At 36.8% G+C, this 18099-nt stretch overlaps 1 protein-coding gene across 4 annotated transcripts in view; it reads left to right on the top strand.

Annotated features, from left to right (window-relative positions):
* NCKAP1 (NCK associated protein 1) overlaps positions 1–18099 on the top strand; it is a 45328-nt gene that overhangs the window by 11201 nt on the left and 16028 nt on the right. For 2 of the 4 annotated variants that reach the window (XM_059868098.1, XM_059868101.1), the window contains exons 3-17: positions 6019–6105; positions 6308–6364; positions 6991–7133; positions 7220–7310; positions 9301–9438; positions 10132–10180; positions 10662–10818; positions 11402–11458; positions 12291–12387; positions 12616–12722; positions 13771–13903; positions 15159–15240; positions 15627–15685; positions 16259–16404; positions 16916–17048. In XM_059868098.1, coding sequence (XP_059724081.1) covers positions 6019–6105; positions 6308–6364; positions 6991–7133; positions 7220–7310; positions 9301–9438; positions 10132–10180; positions 10662–10818; positions 11402–11458; positions 12291–12387; positions 12616–12722; positions 13771–13903; positions 15159–15240; positions 15627–15685; positions 16259–16404; positions 16916–17048 — 1536 coding nt within the window. Of the gene's footprint in view, positions 1–6012; positions 6106–6307; positions 6365–6990; positions 7134–7219; positions 7311–9300; positions 9439–10131; positions 10181–10661; positions 10819–11401; positions 11459–12290; positions 12388–12615; positions 12723–13770; positions 13904–15158; positions 15241–15626; positions 15686–16258; positions 16405–16915; positions 17049–18099 lie in introns of all 4 variants that reach the window. The other 2 variants (XM_059868097.1, XM_059868099.1) reach the window with 1 other exon arrangement.

Genomic DNA, 18099 nt, shown 5'->3' with positions numbered 1-18099 from the left:
TTCATATCAATTCCATTCCATTTCCTGCTCCATTGTGTCTGTGGGGACTGGAAATAAGATCCCTTGGGAGCAGAGGATGAATGAGCAGTGTGAGCATTTCCAGTCTGCCTGGGTTAGGATCTATAGTTTTCAATTAGTTCACTTTATTTTTTGATTTTTTGCCTTTTCCCTTTTAGATCTCAGTGTGTGTTTGGTTTGCCTGCTGTGTCTGTCACAGTTTCACTTCACAACAAGCTGGTTACACACAAATCAGATGGGTGTGGGAGAGGTGGTGTGGGCACAGACTCTGAACCTCCTTGCCTAAAGCTTATTAGAAATCATTAATGCATGCTTTTATTAAATGTTTTCTTCTGTTAAAAAACCTAAACCCCACACTTTATAACCAGTCTTGATTTTTAATTTGTGAGAGGTGCTTCCAGTAATTAGTCTTTTTCAGAACACTCAGTACAAATAATAATCTGATTTTCAAAGTTTTTTTCTTTTGGACTTGAAGTGCTACAGGTCATCAAGGAAAATGTCTTTGGTTTGCTTGTTTCTAATGAAGCATTTAGTACTGTAGTTTTCACAGCACTAGTGAAGATAATTTAGAAACTCATCTCTGGAAAAATAACTTTGGAGTTTCAGCCCTGCTGCCTCCTGTATTGGTAATCCCTTTTCACTAGTCATTTATTTCTGAGCAAATTATATGGTCCCTAAAGCTATCACTGCTGTTTTCTGAAGTCTAACTTAAATTATCTCCATATTCAGTAAATGCTAATATTTTTATTCACCTTTCTGGAGTGTTAGGTCTCTTGTATGGGAGACTTGACTTTCCAGATAACTTCCAGCTTGCTTAAGCAAAAAACCCCCAGCTCCCCAAATTCCACCATAACACTTAAGTGGCCTTTTCCATAAAGATTATAACCTTTTCCAGGTAAGGGGGTGCTGTGCACACAGCTGCTTTTTCACCTCTGCTCTTGCTCAGGCAGCTGAGAGTGGTAAAGAGGTAAATTTTCCAGGAGTTTAGGTTATGGATGTTCCCCTGCATGAGTGAAGTCAGATGATGAGCAATTATGCTCTGCTGAGCTTTGTATGAACAGTTAAGATGTCTTATGCTTGAGAATAGAATATATTAATGATAGTTTATTTCACAAGGAAATGAAAAACATCTACAAATAATAAAATGTTATCTACATTTTTACTAAGAAGTCATTCCAAATGGAAATTGTTCAGCCTTGCTTTGATCCTACCATACTTACTGTGCTGGTTTTGGATGCAGGAGTGTGTCTGATGTCTTCAGTGGTTACAGGTGTAAGACTGACTTCAGATGAAGTATCCTGTATAACAGAATTTGTATGGAAAGTTGTTCAGTCTAACAGTCATTTGTGAGTGAGCATTTTTCTCACAGCAGTTCTAAGAGGTCGTGTGAAATCCTGAAATCTCTTCAAAATGTTTCACCAAACAGAATTCTCATAATGTAACTTTTTTTTTTCAAAATTGTAAGTGCTGTCAGCTACAAAGTTTGTTTTCTTGGTTTGACCTTCAACTGGCCCTGAATTAGAGACAGAATAACATCCAAACAGTGTATTTTTTTATCATTATTTGTAATAAATCACTGTAGGAGACTGCTGTAAGTAATATAAATCCATACAAGTCACTTGCCAAGGGAAATCAGTTTTGCTCATTGCTTCCTAGTGTGAATGAAGAAGTGAATGTGTGTAACACTTCATCCTCTCCTTCATCCACTCAAACTCTCTTTGCTTTAATGATTGACAGTTTAAGAGCTTGGCCCTTAACAACCAAGAAAACAAACAAAAAACCTACTGAGATGGCATTCAAAAATTGTATTAATTGTAAAAATTTTGAAAAATTGTCAGTGAAGGTGAGAGAATGGGGAAGCTGTTTCTTACAGCTGAGAGGCAGATCAGTGTTGAAGGAGAAGCCTCCCTGCTCCAGGTGCCTCCCCTCATTAATTCCCTGGGAATGGTAACAGTTGTGGAGCATCACAGGTGGCTGTTTCCTTTTCAAAACAGAAACTTGAAAACAAACTAAAATAGATCTGGTAGTAGACATACATTAGTTGGTAAACATGTTAAATATTCTATTTTATCTTTTTATATGCAGCACAGTGCTTCAGAAACTTTTAACTGGAAATAAGAAAACCAAGGACACATCCATCATTCCAGAGTTAATTTACAGAATTTAAAACTATTTTTCTTTCCCTGCTGTTCTGCTATGGATTTTGTAGATACAGAACTTTGTTCAAATTGATTGAGTTTTTCAAATGTTCATCTTTAGGTGATAAGCATAGTGAGTATAACAAATGACAGTAAGAATAGTAGCAGTGATGATTTATCTCTCTCTCCAAAAATTTAACAGTCAGAATTTAGAATATTGCTTTTTGGGGCTTATATTCCAGCTGGTGGGATTGAGTTTAAGGTATTTTTGCTGAGGACTTGGTAATATTTATGCTGTTGGATTGTAGAAACCAAATACAAGTGTTTAATGATCAGACTTGCAGGAAAAGTATCACACTAATATAAGAAGCAGAAAATTCACCTTTGTACTATTTCCAAATCATGAAATAAGACATTTATTCACATACTGCTGCTACCAGCCAAATAAACATGATAAAAAACTGCAGGGCTAGGGGTGCCCTTTGTTTTTACACACATAAGACTCTCTGAACAACCTCTTTTAGTAGTCTCATATTTTTGGTGAGCCATTGTATTAAATGGGTATTTATTCACATGATTAGTATGCCAGGCTTGCATCATTTCTCCCTTGTCTGAGCCATTCATATAAGCTTTAAGTGAGGCTGTCTTGCATTTTTCAATTTTTTTTCTTCTCTTAAAGTACTTTCTCTGACATAATTGTGTAAGGATCTTTGGGATTTAATATAAAGAAGGAAAAGCACAAGTTAAAGACCACTTCCTTCTCCTGTAGGTACTATATTCTCAAAGTGTTGGCTTCACTCTTTCATTTTTATAAATCATATTCAAACATGATCAGAGAGGTGGTATTTTGTTAATAGACAAAAGAATTAGTCTCAGATTAATTATTCAAGAGATTTTTAATCTTGCCATATTATGCTGAAATTTCTACAGGTTTTCCTAGGTCTTGAATCTAATTCACCTCATTCAACAAAAATCCTCTTGGTGTAATTTGTACTTCAGATTCTCTAAGAATAATTAAACCACTTACAGCTAACCAGCCTACAAGGCAGTCAACTGTAGTAAAAATCTTTTGATGTTTAAAGAGTTATTCCTTCAGTATATCCTATTTTAGGGTATACCTACTTTTGTTGGTAATTGGAAACTTTCAATAATGAACTGCAGCCTAAGGAAAAAGCCTCAAACCAAATATAAATCAATAGAACATCAGCAACTTATAAACAGATGTTAGGAAATTAGTAATGGAAAGTTTTAATGCTGTGATTGTGCAAAGAGTTACACCCACATTCTTGAATGATAAAAAAGCAAATAAACATCCAAGGCACTGCATGCTTGTAAGCTGTTCTCCTAAACATCACTGATCAGGCTGTGCTCCATAAATTGAGCTAGAACAGTTTATATGTTGTTTTATTTTGGTGCTGCTATTTTAAATAAAGGTTTACTGATCCCTTATGTGTAAATATTTCTGGGAATATAGGTAACAAGATAACAATGGACAACAATGATTCCATAATCCTTAGCTGAGTGTGGCAAATACCTCCCTGTACTCTGTACAGCTTCACAGAATTTCTGAATATTTTTGATTTCTTTTGTGCTCCTGGTTCCCAGCACCATCTCTCTTTTTGCCATATCTCCCTGTTTCACATGTTGTGGCTTGAAATTGAATGTCCTGCAGGAGTGGCCATTCAGTTGCTGTTTGTTATACCAAAAATAGGTGTACAGCAACCTATAATTGTGAGTCTCCTCTAGCATTGCACCTTGCCTACTAGGATTTAGGATTGCAGTGGGAAAAATGCTGTTAAGGGGGTGTGCAGTGGTAGTGAGTTCTGGTTTTGGTTTTTCTCTGCACTAGAAATAATCTTCCTTGTGGATCACACCCTGTCATCTCTTCCTGAAAATTCTTGAAAGGACTTCTCAGATCCATCTGGGTCACACTTGTATCAGCTGCACAGAAAAAACTCTATTTCTGCTTAGTCTTCTACACGCTGGCAAGAAATGCTTGAAGTGCTAGGGCCAGGGTACAAAATTAAAACCACTCATCTTAACTGAATTTTCATTGTGTGAGAACTGCTGAGTGATGGAGCAGTCCTGCAAGTCCAAAGCAGATTTTCCTCTGGAGTGATCCCAAGTGTCTGGAATCACAAGCTGCTCTGAAGGTGTGCTGGAGCTGCACAGACATGCTGGAGCTCTGGAGTCTGTGTGCTGATGCTGCATGCTTCCTTTTCTGAGCTCGAGGAAGTTGAAGCTGTATACTGGAAAAACTCCAGCTTTAATCCTCATGCTGAGGATCAAAATACAAGTCTTGGGGTTTGAGAACAGGTTTTTGTACAACAGCAGATTAAATGGGAGTAACCTTTTTCCTGGTGTATGAGATTTATCAGGACAAGTTACAAAATAAACACATGGACTTGCACCTCTCTCAATTAAGCCCCAGCTGATGCCTATGTGAAAAAGATTTAAATAATAGGAAGGCATTCAAAGTCCAGTCCTTTGCCATGGTTTAAGAGTGGGCAGGAGTATTTTATAATGTAGCCATTGTGATTTGCTCCTGACTGTCTATTTCTGTCTTCCTTGGCAATAATGAAAGTGTTATGGCTCAAGACTTGTAAAAAAATCATCTTCACCTCTGAAAATTCAGAGGAGAGAAACGAAACTTATCTTACATTTGTGATCCAGGCAGTTTGTTTTATGAATTTAGAAGAATTTTGATGCTTTGCATAAAACTGAGAATACAGAGCACAGATTTATAAAAGAGAGTGAGCTGAAGAAGCACACTCAGTTCTAACCTCTCATGAAAATAAGCTAATCCATTTGAAGCAATTTCTTAATCTGTCTTATAATTGATTGCTCTTGTTGAGAAAAAGATGTTATTTAACTTGATCATCTTTAATTTATAATCTTGCAGATTTTTGGAGGGCACTTTTCCCTGTTGTTCCTATGCTTTAACTCATTTCAGTCCTGTGTCAGGAGGGAGATGTAGTTTGTAGCTGGATATTGCCAGTTAAATATTTGGATACTTGCAGTGCTGTGAGACTGTCCTACACAGATGAACAGAATGGCTGTTCACTAGCAGCTGCTTTTTTGTTTTCTTAATTGTCTAAGTGATCAATCTTGTTCCTTCAGAAAATCTTTTAAAATAAATAGTATTTCATTGTCTGTTTAAAATATATATAAAAATAAATCCATGTGAATTATTTTACCTTTGTATTCACGTTTGCCTCTTCCATTTTATCCACAAGTGTCTAATGCTAGTGTTTTGCTTCTTTTATGTTTCTTTATTTTGTTGCTTTTGTTTGAATGTATTATTGTGTTTATATGGAACTGGTCAAAGAACCGTTACTGTATTTTATGTTTGTATCTACATTTTATTTTGCATGCTTAACGTGGCTTTGCCTGGATATTCTTTTTGGTAAGTTCAGAATTTAAAAGCATAATGTTTTTCTGTAGTAAAGTTTGTAACCTGCCACCTTATTTTCTTCCACCTCAAGTAACATAATTATTTTGGTTTTGGCATACTGATTTGTGCTCATGTGCTGTTCTGCTTTTGCAAATGATACACATGTGACAACATAACACTTCTCCTGACTGCCATTTTCATCTCTAGCTGAGCTAAACAAATGATCTGGTACTAATGTGTACTAATGTAACTTTTATCTTCAACATGTAGCAGGCAGCTGTTAAAATGATCAGTGCTGAGAGCTCTGTGTGTTTGGCACACGCAGAACCTCAGTCTTAGACAAACCATGTTCCAGCTTCTTTGCATAGCCTGGTGGTTTCTCTGCGCTTCACAGGCCTTACTTTGCAGCAGTCTTCTCAAGATCTTCTAAGAATGGTGTGCATGTTTATGTTTCTCTTTTAGCAACAGCTTGCTCAGCTCCAGAAAGAAAAATCAGAGATTTTGAAGAACCTGGCGTTGTACTACTTCACGTTCGTGGATGTTATGGAATTTAAGGTGAGGCATTACAAATGTGTGAGTTGCTCTTTCACATTGGGTTTCTGTAATTGTATTCATGAAATAGCACTTTATAGTGAAATAGCTGAACTTGAAGCTCTGTTCTTCAAATAAAAAAAAATAAATGAAGCTCCATCACTAATTGTAGTAGTGTGATTTAATTATATCTTTTTAAACTCAAGTTATTCCTTTGTTTTTCAAGGACCATGTCTGTGAGCTGCTAAACACTATTGATGTTTGCCAAGTCTTCTTTGATATTGTAAGTTTCTAGCTTTAAACTTTCAAAAATGTTTCTATTCAGAGTCCTGTGGGGAGAAGGATTTGTTTTTGTTAGTCCAAGAAACATCACATCTCCAGTTATAAATGCAAGAGAAATAAAAACAATGTAGGGTTCATATTTCTAACTTTTATAATAGATAGAACTTTCTTAGTAGGGTTCTTATGGACAGTAGTAACAGTGTTGTTTCCAAACATAAAAATCTTTCACTAATTTTTGATTTATTGCATCTGCAAATCAATTCCTAGTCATCTGTGTGCTTATGCCTTGTGAAACCATTTGGGTCTTAGTAAAATGCAGTTCATAGGCATGGCACTGCTGGCTGCTTAATAAACAAGAAAAGTTTTCCTATCTGTCAAGTAATCTGTGACACTTAAGCCTGGAAGGATTTATTTGGATGCTTTGCTGTCATGAGTGCAAGCAGTTCTGGGAAACTGAATGAATAAATTAAGGTTTTACAGAGTCACGTGCCACCAGAACAAGAACTTTGTTCAAAAGACAGCCCATTGTAATTAAAAATGCTGAAAATTGATGGAAATGTAAGGAAAAATGTGTTATGCTTGTTTCTAGAAGTTTTTAAAGGATAATTTACTGGTTTTCATTTCCAGACTGTAAACTTTGATTTAACAAAGAACTACCTAGATTTGATTATTACCTACACAACTCTGATGATACTGCTGTCCAGAATTGAAGAAAGGAAGGCTATCATTGGACTCTATAACTATGCCCATGAAATGACCCATGGAGCAAGGTAAAAAACTGATTGTGTAAAAGTTGTGTATGATGGTAATGACAGTAACAGCTACACCTCAGTGAATTGTTTGTTGTTGCTTTTAGTGACAGAGAATATCCACGCCTTGGCCAGATGATTGTGGATTATGAAAATCCTTTAAAGAAAATGATGGAGGAATTTGTACCTCACAGTAAAGTATGTAACAACCTTTCACAGGCATGCAGTAACCTTCATTGGGAGAAACAGAGATAAAAAGCAAATGTGCAAGAGTTTGTTTTGTTGAAGGCCTTTTGGTATCAATCTTACCTGAGATTTCTGCTTGCTTTGAATATCTAGGGCTAGGGATTGATACCCTATTAAAAAGCACAACCTGCAGAAATACAGGAATGATAAGACCCATTAGTAAGGTGCCATTTTATTCACTAAGGATTAGAAATTAATTAAAAATCAGTTGTGGATCATCTGAGAATAGCTACTTTTGTTTTTTGTGTAAGCTTGTAGCTTGAAATTAAAGAGATTCACAATGTTTCTGTGAAGTTGTTTTGCTGTTGCCATCCTAGATGAGTGTGGTTTTCTGGTTTGTAACCTGAGGGACTTTGCTTTGGATTGTCCAAAAGATCACCACTGCCTCTTTAACAGTAGCTCCTGTGCTCCAAAGCTGACCCTGCTGAGCTGCCTTCACTGAGTTAAAGGAGCTCAATCCCTTTAGTCCTTTCTGTACAGATGTTTCTGAGTTTCTGTTCTTACACAGTTGGTTGTGTTGCAGTTCCGTGATGTTTTTTCTAGGCTGTATTTTCATGTGAGAATACCTTGGAAAAGTTACAGAAGCCTTGCCAAAGTCAAAGTATATCCTGTTTTATCACTTTCATTTGTTCACTAGATATGCTATTCTGTCAAAGCAAACTAGATTTCTCTGATCAGGACTGACCAACTCTTATAAAGATGTTAATTTGTAGTTGCTTACAAATTAATTGCCTAACAATTACAACTTACTACTTTAGAATCTTTGGAAGTACCTTAAGTTAAATTCTAAGTTATTTCCTAATGTTTTTAAGGTTTGGGTTTTTCTTAACCTATTTTGAAGTTTAGGTACTGGTTGTGTTTTCTTTCTCTAGTTGCTTTTCTAGATTTTTCTCAATTTCCTTAAACTTTTCAGTATTGTCACTAGAAGTTCAGAGCTTTCCAGCTACTTTCCTTAGTGCTCTGAAGTGAAATGGTTACAGACAAGTTAGAAGTACTGGAAATTTTATTGGTGTTGCACTTTCCATGATTCCTGTCTTTTTGAGACTTACTTAGCTAAGGATCTCATTTACAAGTAATCTTTTCTGGTGCACTTTTTAGCAAAGATGCTTTACTTCTCAGTGTGATCTTTGTTGATGCTCTTGTATTTAATAGTGGATCAGTCCTTTCCATTGGCACATTTCTAAAGAAGGCTTTCAGTACATTTTTTGCTCTTGTGCTTATTCCCTGCTAGAGGATAAATTGGAGTCAGGGATCTTTTCAGGTGCCATACTACAGAAACATTCTTGGGCTGCACTCTGGTGGAGCTGCACACTGAAGTTGGCATTCTGTCATCCCACTGCTTTGCAGCAAACCAGGCAGTTTAGTCCTTTACATTTAGATTTGGCAGATGACTTTGGTTTCTTTGCCTGCGTGACCTCCTCTGCTCTCACACTGTTCAGATCTGGCTCCCTGAGGATTCATTCCAGCACCAGTATTGATAAAAAAGTCAGGGGAAAGCTTAATTTGCTACAGAGATATTCCTGCAGACAGTCTCTGCTCCAAACAATGATAGTTTGCTGCCATGGGGAAAGACATGCTAAAGGAGGTGGCAGGGAAGGGAGTGACACAACAACTGGGATGCTTGAATAAGTCATGAACAACTTCCAGGTGTGTGTGAGAGGGCTTTTATGCCTTATTTTTTCATGTCCTCCAATTCTAAACTCAGAATTTTGTAACTAACTAAAATAATAGCAATCAAACTCTTGCTTCTTTGCATCCTTCCTCTAGCCTGGAGTAGTCTTTTATATGTTAAATGAGCTAGCCTCAATGGGTTTAACCTTATGTTTAATTTCAAAACTAGTCACTAAGATGTTTGGATGGCTGGTAGTAATAATGCTGAGGAAACAGCTCTGCTGATGAAGCAGTCCTGACCATTCCAACTAATCATGAGCCTGCTCTCTAGTCCCTTTCAGATGCTCTGATCTCACTCCAGATGGTCTATCCTCGACGAAATCTCTCAGCTGACCAGTGGAGGAACGCACAACTGCTGAGCCTCATCAGTGCCCCCAGCACAATGCTCAATCCTGCACAGTCTGACACAGTATGGTCTTTTAATTTGCATTCTGTGATAGAGTTAAGCAATTTTCTGTAAAATAGATGTCTGTTGATTACCTCTGTGTGACTTTTAATCAGAGAAGTAAATATGCTGATGAGAACAGGAGGAAGGTTTTCTCTCATTAAGTAAAGTTTTTGTTACATTAACCTGTGCCTTCAGCTTCAGTCATTTGTTGGGCAGAAGATGAGGGGAAGCAATGTTAACTTCTGCAGTTATAAAGGGGAGGAATCCTGAGTACCCTCTCAGGTGTTCATGAGCCAGGAGATTGGAAATCACAGCTGGTCCTTCCTTTAAAATTTGTGTTTGCACTTGCTGCCTCAGCTGTGATGGAATGGTTATCTCTCTGAAAAAAAATGAAGCTTTAATGGCTGTCAGGTTGTGATTAGTATCCATCAAAAGCTTTCAATTCTTGAATATGGTTAAATACAATGTTTATTGAAAATAAATGTTTGTCAAAATTTGTTCAAGGTGTTGCAGGGTATGGAAGGTCATTTAGCTTCTGTAATTTCATTATGAAAGCTTTCATTCTAACCCTCAGTTCTGAAGTGCTGAAACACTGAATCACTGTTAGTGGTCAGTGGCCTTCTAAGCTCAGCATTTAAGGTTTTGTTTGTCCCTTTTTGTTAATTTGTAGCACACTTATAACTAGTGTGCTACAAATTACTGTTTTTTTAACAGATGCCATGTGAATACCTATCTCTGGATGCAATGGAAAAATGGATCATTTGTGAGTAAAATATTCTGGAACAGCTCATGGTTGTATAAAAAAAAATTAGTTAGCATTTAAAAGACTGTTTGCTTTTTGTTCTGTACAACAGCTGTGTTAATTACAGCTATTAATTACAATTAATAGCTTGATTAAATTTCATTTGTACTAACATGCAGTGAAGCTAGAATTTAGCATGTTCTGCTAAATCATGCATGTGCATCAGTTTGTTCCAGACTTTGACTGGGAGTGAGGGCTTCAGTAATTCTGATGAAAGTAGTCAAGTAGTAGCAGCATAAAGTAATTAATTTCACACCAGTATTGCAAAAATTCATTAGAAGTGGGGAGGGAGGTATTTTTTATATATTAGAAAATGTTCTCCATTAAAGAGTTTACTAATGATCTGTGCAGACTGTTTGTACAAAGTACATCATCATCTCACTGTTCTCCTACTGTCTTTGTGCATCTGATTTGTGACATACCTCAATGTGAACTTTTGAAGTTGGATTTATTTTGTGCCACGGAATCCTAAATAGTGATGCTACAGCCTTGAATCTTTGGAAACTTGCACTTCAAAGCAGCTCTTGCTTGGCTCTGTTTCGAGACGAGGTGTTCCATATTCACAAAGCTGCAGAAGATTTGTTTGTAAACATAAGAGGGTAAGTTTTTGTTCTCCTTTCAGAATCTCTGCTAAAACCACCATATTTCTTGAAGGACTCTTTCAAACTGATTATTTCTGTTTCATTTAAGTTCTGCTTAGGTACACAAACGTTTTTGCTTGGTATCTTGACTGTTTCTTTAATGCATAAGTTTTAGGGGCCTGATTTCATAACCAGCACACCTTTTTTTATCTCAGATCTGAAAGCCTGCTGAATCAGTCTCTAAAATGGCAGGTCTCTGAGATTGATGATCTCACCCACAAATCTTGATTTACTGAAGGGAAATGACATTATGAATGTGGGGTTTGCTTGAAAAATTGCATCTTGCTGCCACTATTTCTGCAGTACATTAGGTGAAAACTCAGAAACAAAGCTGAGACCTCTAGCAGCAAACACCAGGAGCACTTCAGTAGATTTTTGGTTTGGGGATCCAGTTTTGGGCATTTAGCTCTGCTCAGGAGCTGGTGTGCCTTTTCTGCTGTATCCTGCTTGCTGTGACATTGTAGCTCCTCTCAAGTCCCACTCAGCTCTTTCTCAAATGTGCTGCTGATTGTTACCCCACATCTGGTTGCTTTTATTGCAGCTACAACAAGCGTATTAATGACATCAGAGAGTGCAAAGAAGCTGCGGTTTCACACGCGTAAGTCTCTTAAAAAGTTCTTCTGGCAGATTTTAGGATTGGTTTTCTTAAAGCAAAATTGTAAAGATTGTACAAACAGAATTTGTCAAATGCAGAATTAGTCATGCAGTTTTTCTGGCAGATTTTAGGATTGGTTTTATTAAAGCAAAATTATAAAGATTGTACAAACAGAATTTGTCAAATACAGAATTAGTCATGCAGTTTTTCTGGCAGATTTTAGGATTGGTTTTCTTAAAGCAAAATCATAAAGATTGTACAAACAGAATTTGTCAAATGCAGAATTAGTCGTGCAGAATTTGTCAAATGCAGAATTAGTTGTGCAGTTCTTCTGACAGATTTTAGGATTGGCTTTATTAAAGCAAAATTATAAAGATTGTACAAACAGAATTTGTCAAATGCAGAATTAGTCATGCATTTTCAAATGAATAATTTCCTGATTGTTCTTTTAAATCTGGATTTGCTTCATGTCATTACCAATTTAATTTCCCAAGTTCTGGATTATTTTTCAAATTATCAGGATGGAAGCTTTTAGTTTATTCATTAGTTATGTTTTGTCTGATTACAAAAGGTGAATGCAGATTAAACAGAAATGTTATAATGTGGTCAAATGCACATCACAGAGAGGGGAGAGAGAACTTGGGGTTCAAATTTATTGATGCTTCAAGAATATTTGGTATTGCTGATGAGGATGCCAATTTTTTGAACCACATTCTTCAAAATTCTGAAATTTGAAGTTGGTCTAATAAAACCTGCCTATGCTTGGTCTTAGATGCTTTTGAAAACCAATGTTCTGTGTCTGGCCTAGTGGATGATGTGTGTTCTTTTGATGCAGTGGGTCAATGCATAGAGAGAGACGCAAGTTCCTACGTTCTGCACTCAAGGAACTGGCCACTGTCTTGTCTGACCAGCCAGGCCTGCTGGGTCCCAAGGTAATGACAGCTTTTTTGCTTTGCATTTCAGCAAAAACCAGCGTGCTTCTCAGTGGTAAATCCACTATTTCTTTTCTTTGGGGGGGGGAAAAACTCCTCGCTTCACCCCGAGAAAACCTGCTTCATTTTTTAAGTTTTTGGGTTTTAGGGGCTGGTTGCCTCTTGAGTGCCCAAAGCATTCAGCTGTTGTGTATTTTGATAAGGTTGTGAACAATTTTTGTTTTTCAGGCACTTTTTGTATTTATGGCATTATCCTTTGCTCGTGATGAAATTATTTGGCTTCTTCGTCATGCAGATAACATGCCAAAGAAGAGTGCAGATGATTTCATAGATAAGTATGTTCATTTTTCATGCAGCTCCTTCAATTCTAGAATTTCACAGACAAATTTGAAGGCAGTGGAATCTCAGAAAAGGTTGGCTGTATGGAGCAGCTGGGAATGTTCAGAAGAGTTTTGCTTGGGAATATTAAGTGTCCCACCAAAACAGAGAACTAGAAATGCTGTCCTAGAAATTGTTGCACATCAGTGAAAATTAGTTTATAAAATAAAAATATTTTATCTAAGTTTTGGGTTTTTAGTTTGAATAGGCAAAAATAAAGGTTTTTCATGTGTCTTCACTGATTTTGCATTGATCAAATCAATGATGGAGGCAAGAAAACTTTCAAAAAGCTTTATTTGTCAATTTATAGATTGTCTCTTGTAGCAAAACTGTCTTTTGAATCAGCTAAGCTTTATTATGTAATACAGTTTAGTGTCACCATAAACAGATGGTAAAAATGAGAAATATGATTGCAGGATCTTACAGGTGTGGATAGGCAGGAGACTTCTCAAGATATTGGGCACAAGGTTGAACTGAAAGACTGCAGGATTTTGAACAAGTAACAATCACAAGGTCATTTATAGAGCTGGAGTGGGAAAATCCTGGGTTCTCTCCACTGGGTTTAGGTGCTAAGGAAAGATAGAGTTTCTGGAGCCTCTGTGAAACAACCTGTGCTAATATTTCACCATCATCATGGCTTGGGGAAAAAACAACCAGAAAAGCAGTTATTAAACTTGTATTTTCCAGGTTTAATTACTCTTTGAGTAAAATGTTTTTCCAAATTGAGCTGTACAGAAGGGCTTCTTATTCAGAAAAAGATCTGAATAGTTACACAAACCTTTGAGGATTATTGTGGTGATATCCTGATGTCCTGTTAAGTGGATTTGACCTTGCAGAGAACATTACCTATGTCAGCTTCTTTTACAACAAACAAATATTTTCCTACAGAAATTAGCTATTGATAATTGCTTTTAAAGCAAGATATGGGATGAAATTCCAGTGATAGACTTTTTTTTAATATTTTGAGTGACATTTCTGAGTTTTTCCTGTTTTTTTTTTGTCTAGGCACATAGCTGAGCTGATATTCTACATGGAGGAGCTGAGGGCACACGTGCGGAAGTACGGACCAGTGATGCAGAGATATTATGTGCAGTATCTCTCTGGCTTTGATGCAGTGGTCTTAAACGAGCTGGTGCAGGTATGGCAACATCATGATTCTGGCTTCTCAAATGCTCATTTTAACAAGGGCTCTTTGCCCAAAATGGCATCATAAAGGGCATCCCAGTTTGTGGATTTTGGACGTGACGGGGTAAAGCAAATTAACTTACTGCTTCATGCTGGGATTTAGAGCTGTACTTGTGGTTTCTGTATAGAATCACAGAATATCCAGAGTTGGAAGGGACCCACAAGGCTCATCAATGTCCATCCCAACAATCCCACCCTGTGCCTGAGAGTGTTGTCCAAAAGCTCCTGGAGCTCTGGCAGCCTTGGGGCTGTGACCCAGCCCTGGGGATCCAACCCCTCTCTGAGGGAGGAACCTTTTCCTAATATTTTCCTTTCCTTTTCCCAATATTCAACCTAACCCTCCCCTGGCACAGCTTCATACCATTACAAGTGGTATCATTTATACACTTCAGCATTCATCTATGAATATTATGAGGCACTGTTAGTTTTAGAGACTGTGGAACAGCTACTGTCACTGCAAGAGTGTAGAAACCTTTTCTTATTTAGCCCAAGCAAGAAAGGATCAACTTTCTCAAGTGCTTTGGTTTTATTTCCTGGTGACCCCACTAGATGGAGCCCAAACTGAGAGGAAAAATGGGCTTGAATTTTAGTTGTCATTGGTTCATAACAGCTGTCAAGCACCAGATTACACAAGTGATTGAGAGGTAATTTGGATTTTTTCAGCCTTTAGGTTTCAATGTCAGTTGTGCTGGAATTATGAGAAACTTCTGCATTGCATTGCTTAACAGAAGTGTGGTCCTATTTAGCAAAACTACAAAGGTTTATGTTGCATTTTGTAGAATTTGAATGTTTAATTAAAAAAAATATTTTTTAATAAAAAAAAAATTTGAGGGAGGGTTTTTTTGGACCTAAAGTGATGCTGATGTGGGCTCCACTATATCCTGCCATAGCCAGGTTTTCTTTGCAGACAGGACAGAAAATGTAGCATTGCTACATTTACTAACAGATGTTTCCATTTTGAGCTGATACTGATTTGGAAATAATCTTTTCTAGGTATTTGTCATCAGCCAATGAATTAAAAAGTGAAAGCTTTTAAATAGCACTATTTGAAATATTCCATTAAGTTACCTCTTGTAGGTTTTTGATCATTTCAGAGTATAGCTGATAAATGGGGCATGGATTCATTGTTTCATGAACCAAGTTTAAAGTAGTAATAATAAAAATAATAATGATAATAATAATAATAATAGCCACAACATTTCTTTTAGAATCTCTCAGTGTGCCCAGAGGATGAATCAATCATCATGTCCTCTTTTGTGAACACCATGACTTCACTAAGTGTGAAACAAGGTAAGGTTAAATGAACTTGGAAAATTGGTAACAGACTGGCAGATTCCTCTGAAGAGTTTCATCACTTTTGTTTCATGTAGAAGGAGATAAACTGCATTTGTTCCCTTGTTTCTCTTTCATTTTTGTATCTGCTTCTTGTGGTGTGTCCCTTTTCCAAAGGGTGCTATTGGGTAGTAATCCAACCTTTTAATATAGAAAACATACTACACATATTGTCATCTAGATATTTTAATTCTTTTCACTGCAACTGTACTGGATCAAAATTCATGGGTAAAAACATGAGGTTCATTACCCAAATAATTCTTTAGTACTTTGGGGTTTTTAGAAGGTCTGACTTTGTTATGGTTTTCTGAGGGTTTTCTGTTCTGTATTTTTCCCTCCTGCAGTTGAAGATGGAGAGGTGTTTGACTTCAGAGGAATGAGGTTAGATTGGTTCAGATTGCAGGTAAGAATCAGTAAAGATGCTGTTTCACTAACTTAAAACCAACATGTTTCATAGATTGCTGCTGTTCTAGATTACTCTCACACTGCTAGTGGGTGCCAGACTATCTAAAACCAACCTACTCTTCAAATCAAACCAATTCTTCAACAGATTATTTCCTGTGTTTTGATCTGACTTTGTCTGCTTTGGGTACTCTTTGCAAATCATGCCTTGGGGTGTTTCTGACAGTTCAGAAATAGAATGTGTTGTGGCTGAACTGTTTGGTGGGTGTGCAGAGTGTGACTCAGCGTGCCTGCACTGGCAAGGGAGAGTTACAAATTTGTGTTTTGCCAATGCATTTCTTCAGCAGTTTGGCTGTGAATTAGTGCCCCAGCCAGTGGTTGGTTGGAGATTTCACTGAAAGGCTTGCTGCTTTTTAGGCTCTAGTGGAAAGAGAAGAATCCCTGCATGGTCTTTAAATACCCAGGTGTCCTGTGCATAGCACAAACAGTGTTTAACATTGGTGTTGAGCAGTAGCACTGGAATTTGCACAAGAGCAGCTGCAGATATAACATAGGAATTGTGTTTGCTTTCCAGGCCTACACCAGCGTTTCTAAAGCTTCACTTGGCCTTGCAGACCATAGAGAACTAGGAAAAATGATGAACACAATCATTTTCCACACAAAAATGGTAGATTCTCTGGTGGAGATGTTGGTGGAAACCTCAGATCTTTCTATCTTTTGGTATGCTACTAAATTGACTGTACAAGTTATTTATTATTTATTGTTTGGTTTGTCCTTGCAAGTGTGATTTTTAAATGGCAGACTTTGTAGGAAGGTAGGCCAGTGGAAAAATTACTTGGAATTTCTGGTTTCTAGCAGAATTAATTTGAAGAAGGTATTTTGAACATCTGTCAGACATATTCTGACAATCATATAATCGATGGGGAATCATTTGCAGATTTTTCCTTAATACTTTTTGGCAAAAAGTGCAAGTTTTTACAGTCCCTATGTGGCAAATATCAGAATAAAAATATGATAATGATAATAATAATAATAATGTAAAGTAGATGTGCAAATGAAGTGCATAAGAAGTGAATGCAGAAAACAAAAATGATGAAAGCCTGGGGCAGTTTTTGGTATACAAAATGTGTTTATGGTCACATTTGGTTTGTGTGAAGTAAACCTTATTTACTGCAAAAAATATACATATTGCATTTAAATGTCTGATGACTAACTGATGAATTCTGTTCAGTTTTTATAGTCGTGCTTTTGAGAAGATGTTTCAGCAGTGTTTGGAGCTTCCCTCTCAGTCCAGATACTCAATTGCATTCCCACTGCTTTGCACTCACTTCATGAGCTGTACCCATGAACTATGCCCTGAAGAGGTAATTTTTCAATTTTGGTTATTTTCATCTCTTATTCAACAAAGAGTGAGCTAGAGCTCAACACTGCAAGAAGGTGTTTATTATGGCACTTTAACAGCTGAGGGAGGAGAGTGCTAAAAATGTAAAAATGCAGGTAAAACAAGTGGATTCCTTGTTAGATGACTCTTCATGCATAAATCTCTAAATCCTTTTCTCAAGTGAGAAAGAATTTTGATCTTTGCTTTAAAGAGGGATTAGCTGGGGTACAAAAATTAGGCTTAGATGTTGATAAATCCTCTATGCCTGTTAAAACTTAGAAACAACAGTTTTCCTGTTAAATGATTTATAAACTCATGGTTGGGAGAAGGAAATAGGAAGCTGGGGGTTCTATGTGGCTTGTTACAGTTTTCTTCAGTAAGGAAAAAAAAAGTGATTCACAGTATAATGCAAGTATTTGTTTTGGTCAGAACTGGGTAATGGAAACCTTGGTGGTTAGAGTTAGAATTTAAAAAATACTGTGGTGCTGGAAGGAATGGACTCTTTGTTAAAGGAAGCAGTTAGAATCTGAGGAAATTCTTTCTATTTTTGTTGTAAGGCCATAAATCCTTTGGTACATTTCCTGTATGTTCATTGATTTTGAAATTAGCCTGGGAGTTAACTTGGCCATTTTTATCTAGTGCTCATGAAAATGTTGTTTTCTTTCCTAACAGTGCTCATCTGAAACAATTAGTTGAATAAGATTTATTGTAATATACACAATATGGAGTTTGCTTATTTAAAAATAAAATTATTTTCTGCTAAACTTCATTACAGTATACATCTATATAGGCATTTTCCTTGTATGCTTTGCTTTAAATAGCAGCCAATGCTATTTCTATTAGACAAGCATTAAAAAGTTTCCAGGAAAGCTGAACCCTTCAGGACAAGAGAAATCTTTGAGAACAATTAGAGTAACAGTAAGAAATCAGTAGCCAAAGTCCACTGGACACTAATTACTGTGCATTCAGCTGCAGCAAGCACATTTTGTCACAGGCAGCAGAACTTGAGATTCAATATCTGAATTGTATTCCTT

Source organism: Haemorhous mexicanus, chromosome 26 (assembly GCF_027477595.1).
Source record: "Haemorhous mexicanus isolate bHaeMex1 chromosome 26, bHaeMex1.pri, whole genome shotgun sequence".
In the NCBI taxonomy this organism is placed as follows: Eukaryota; Metazoa; Chordata; class Aves; order Passeriformes; family Fringillidae; genus Haemorhous; species Haemorhous mexicanus.
Note: the sequence above shows the minus strand (reverse complement) of the source record. Positions and strands in the feature narration are given on the sequence as shown.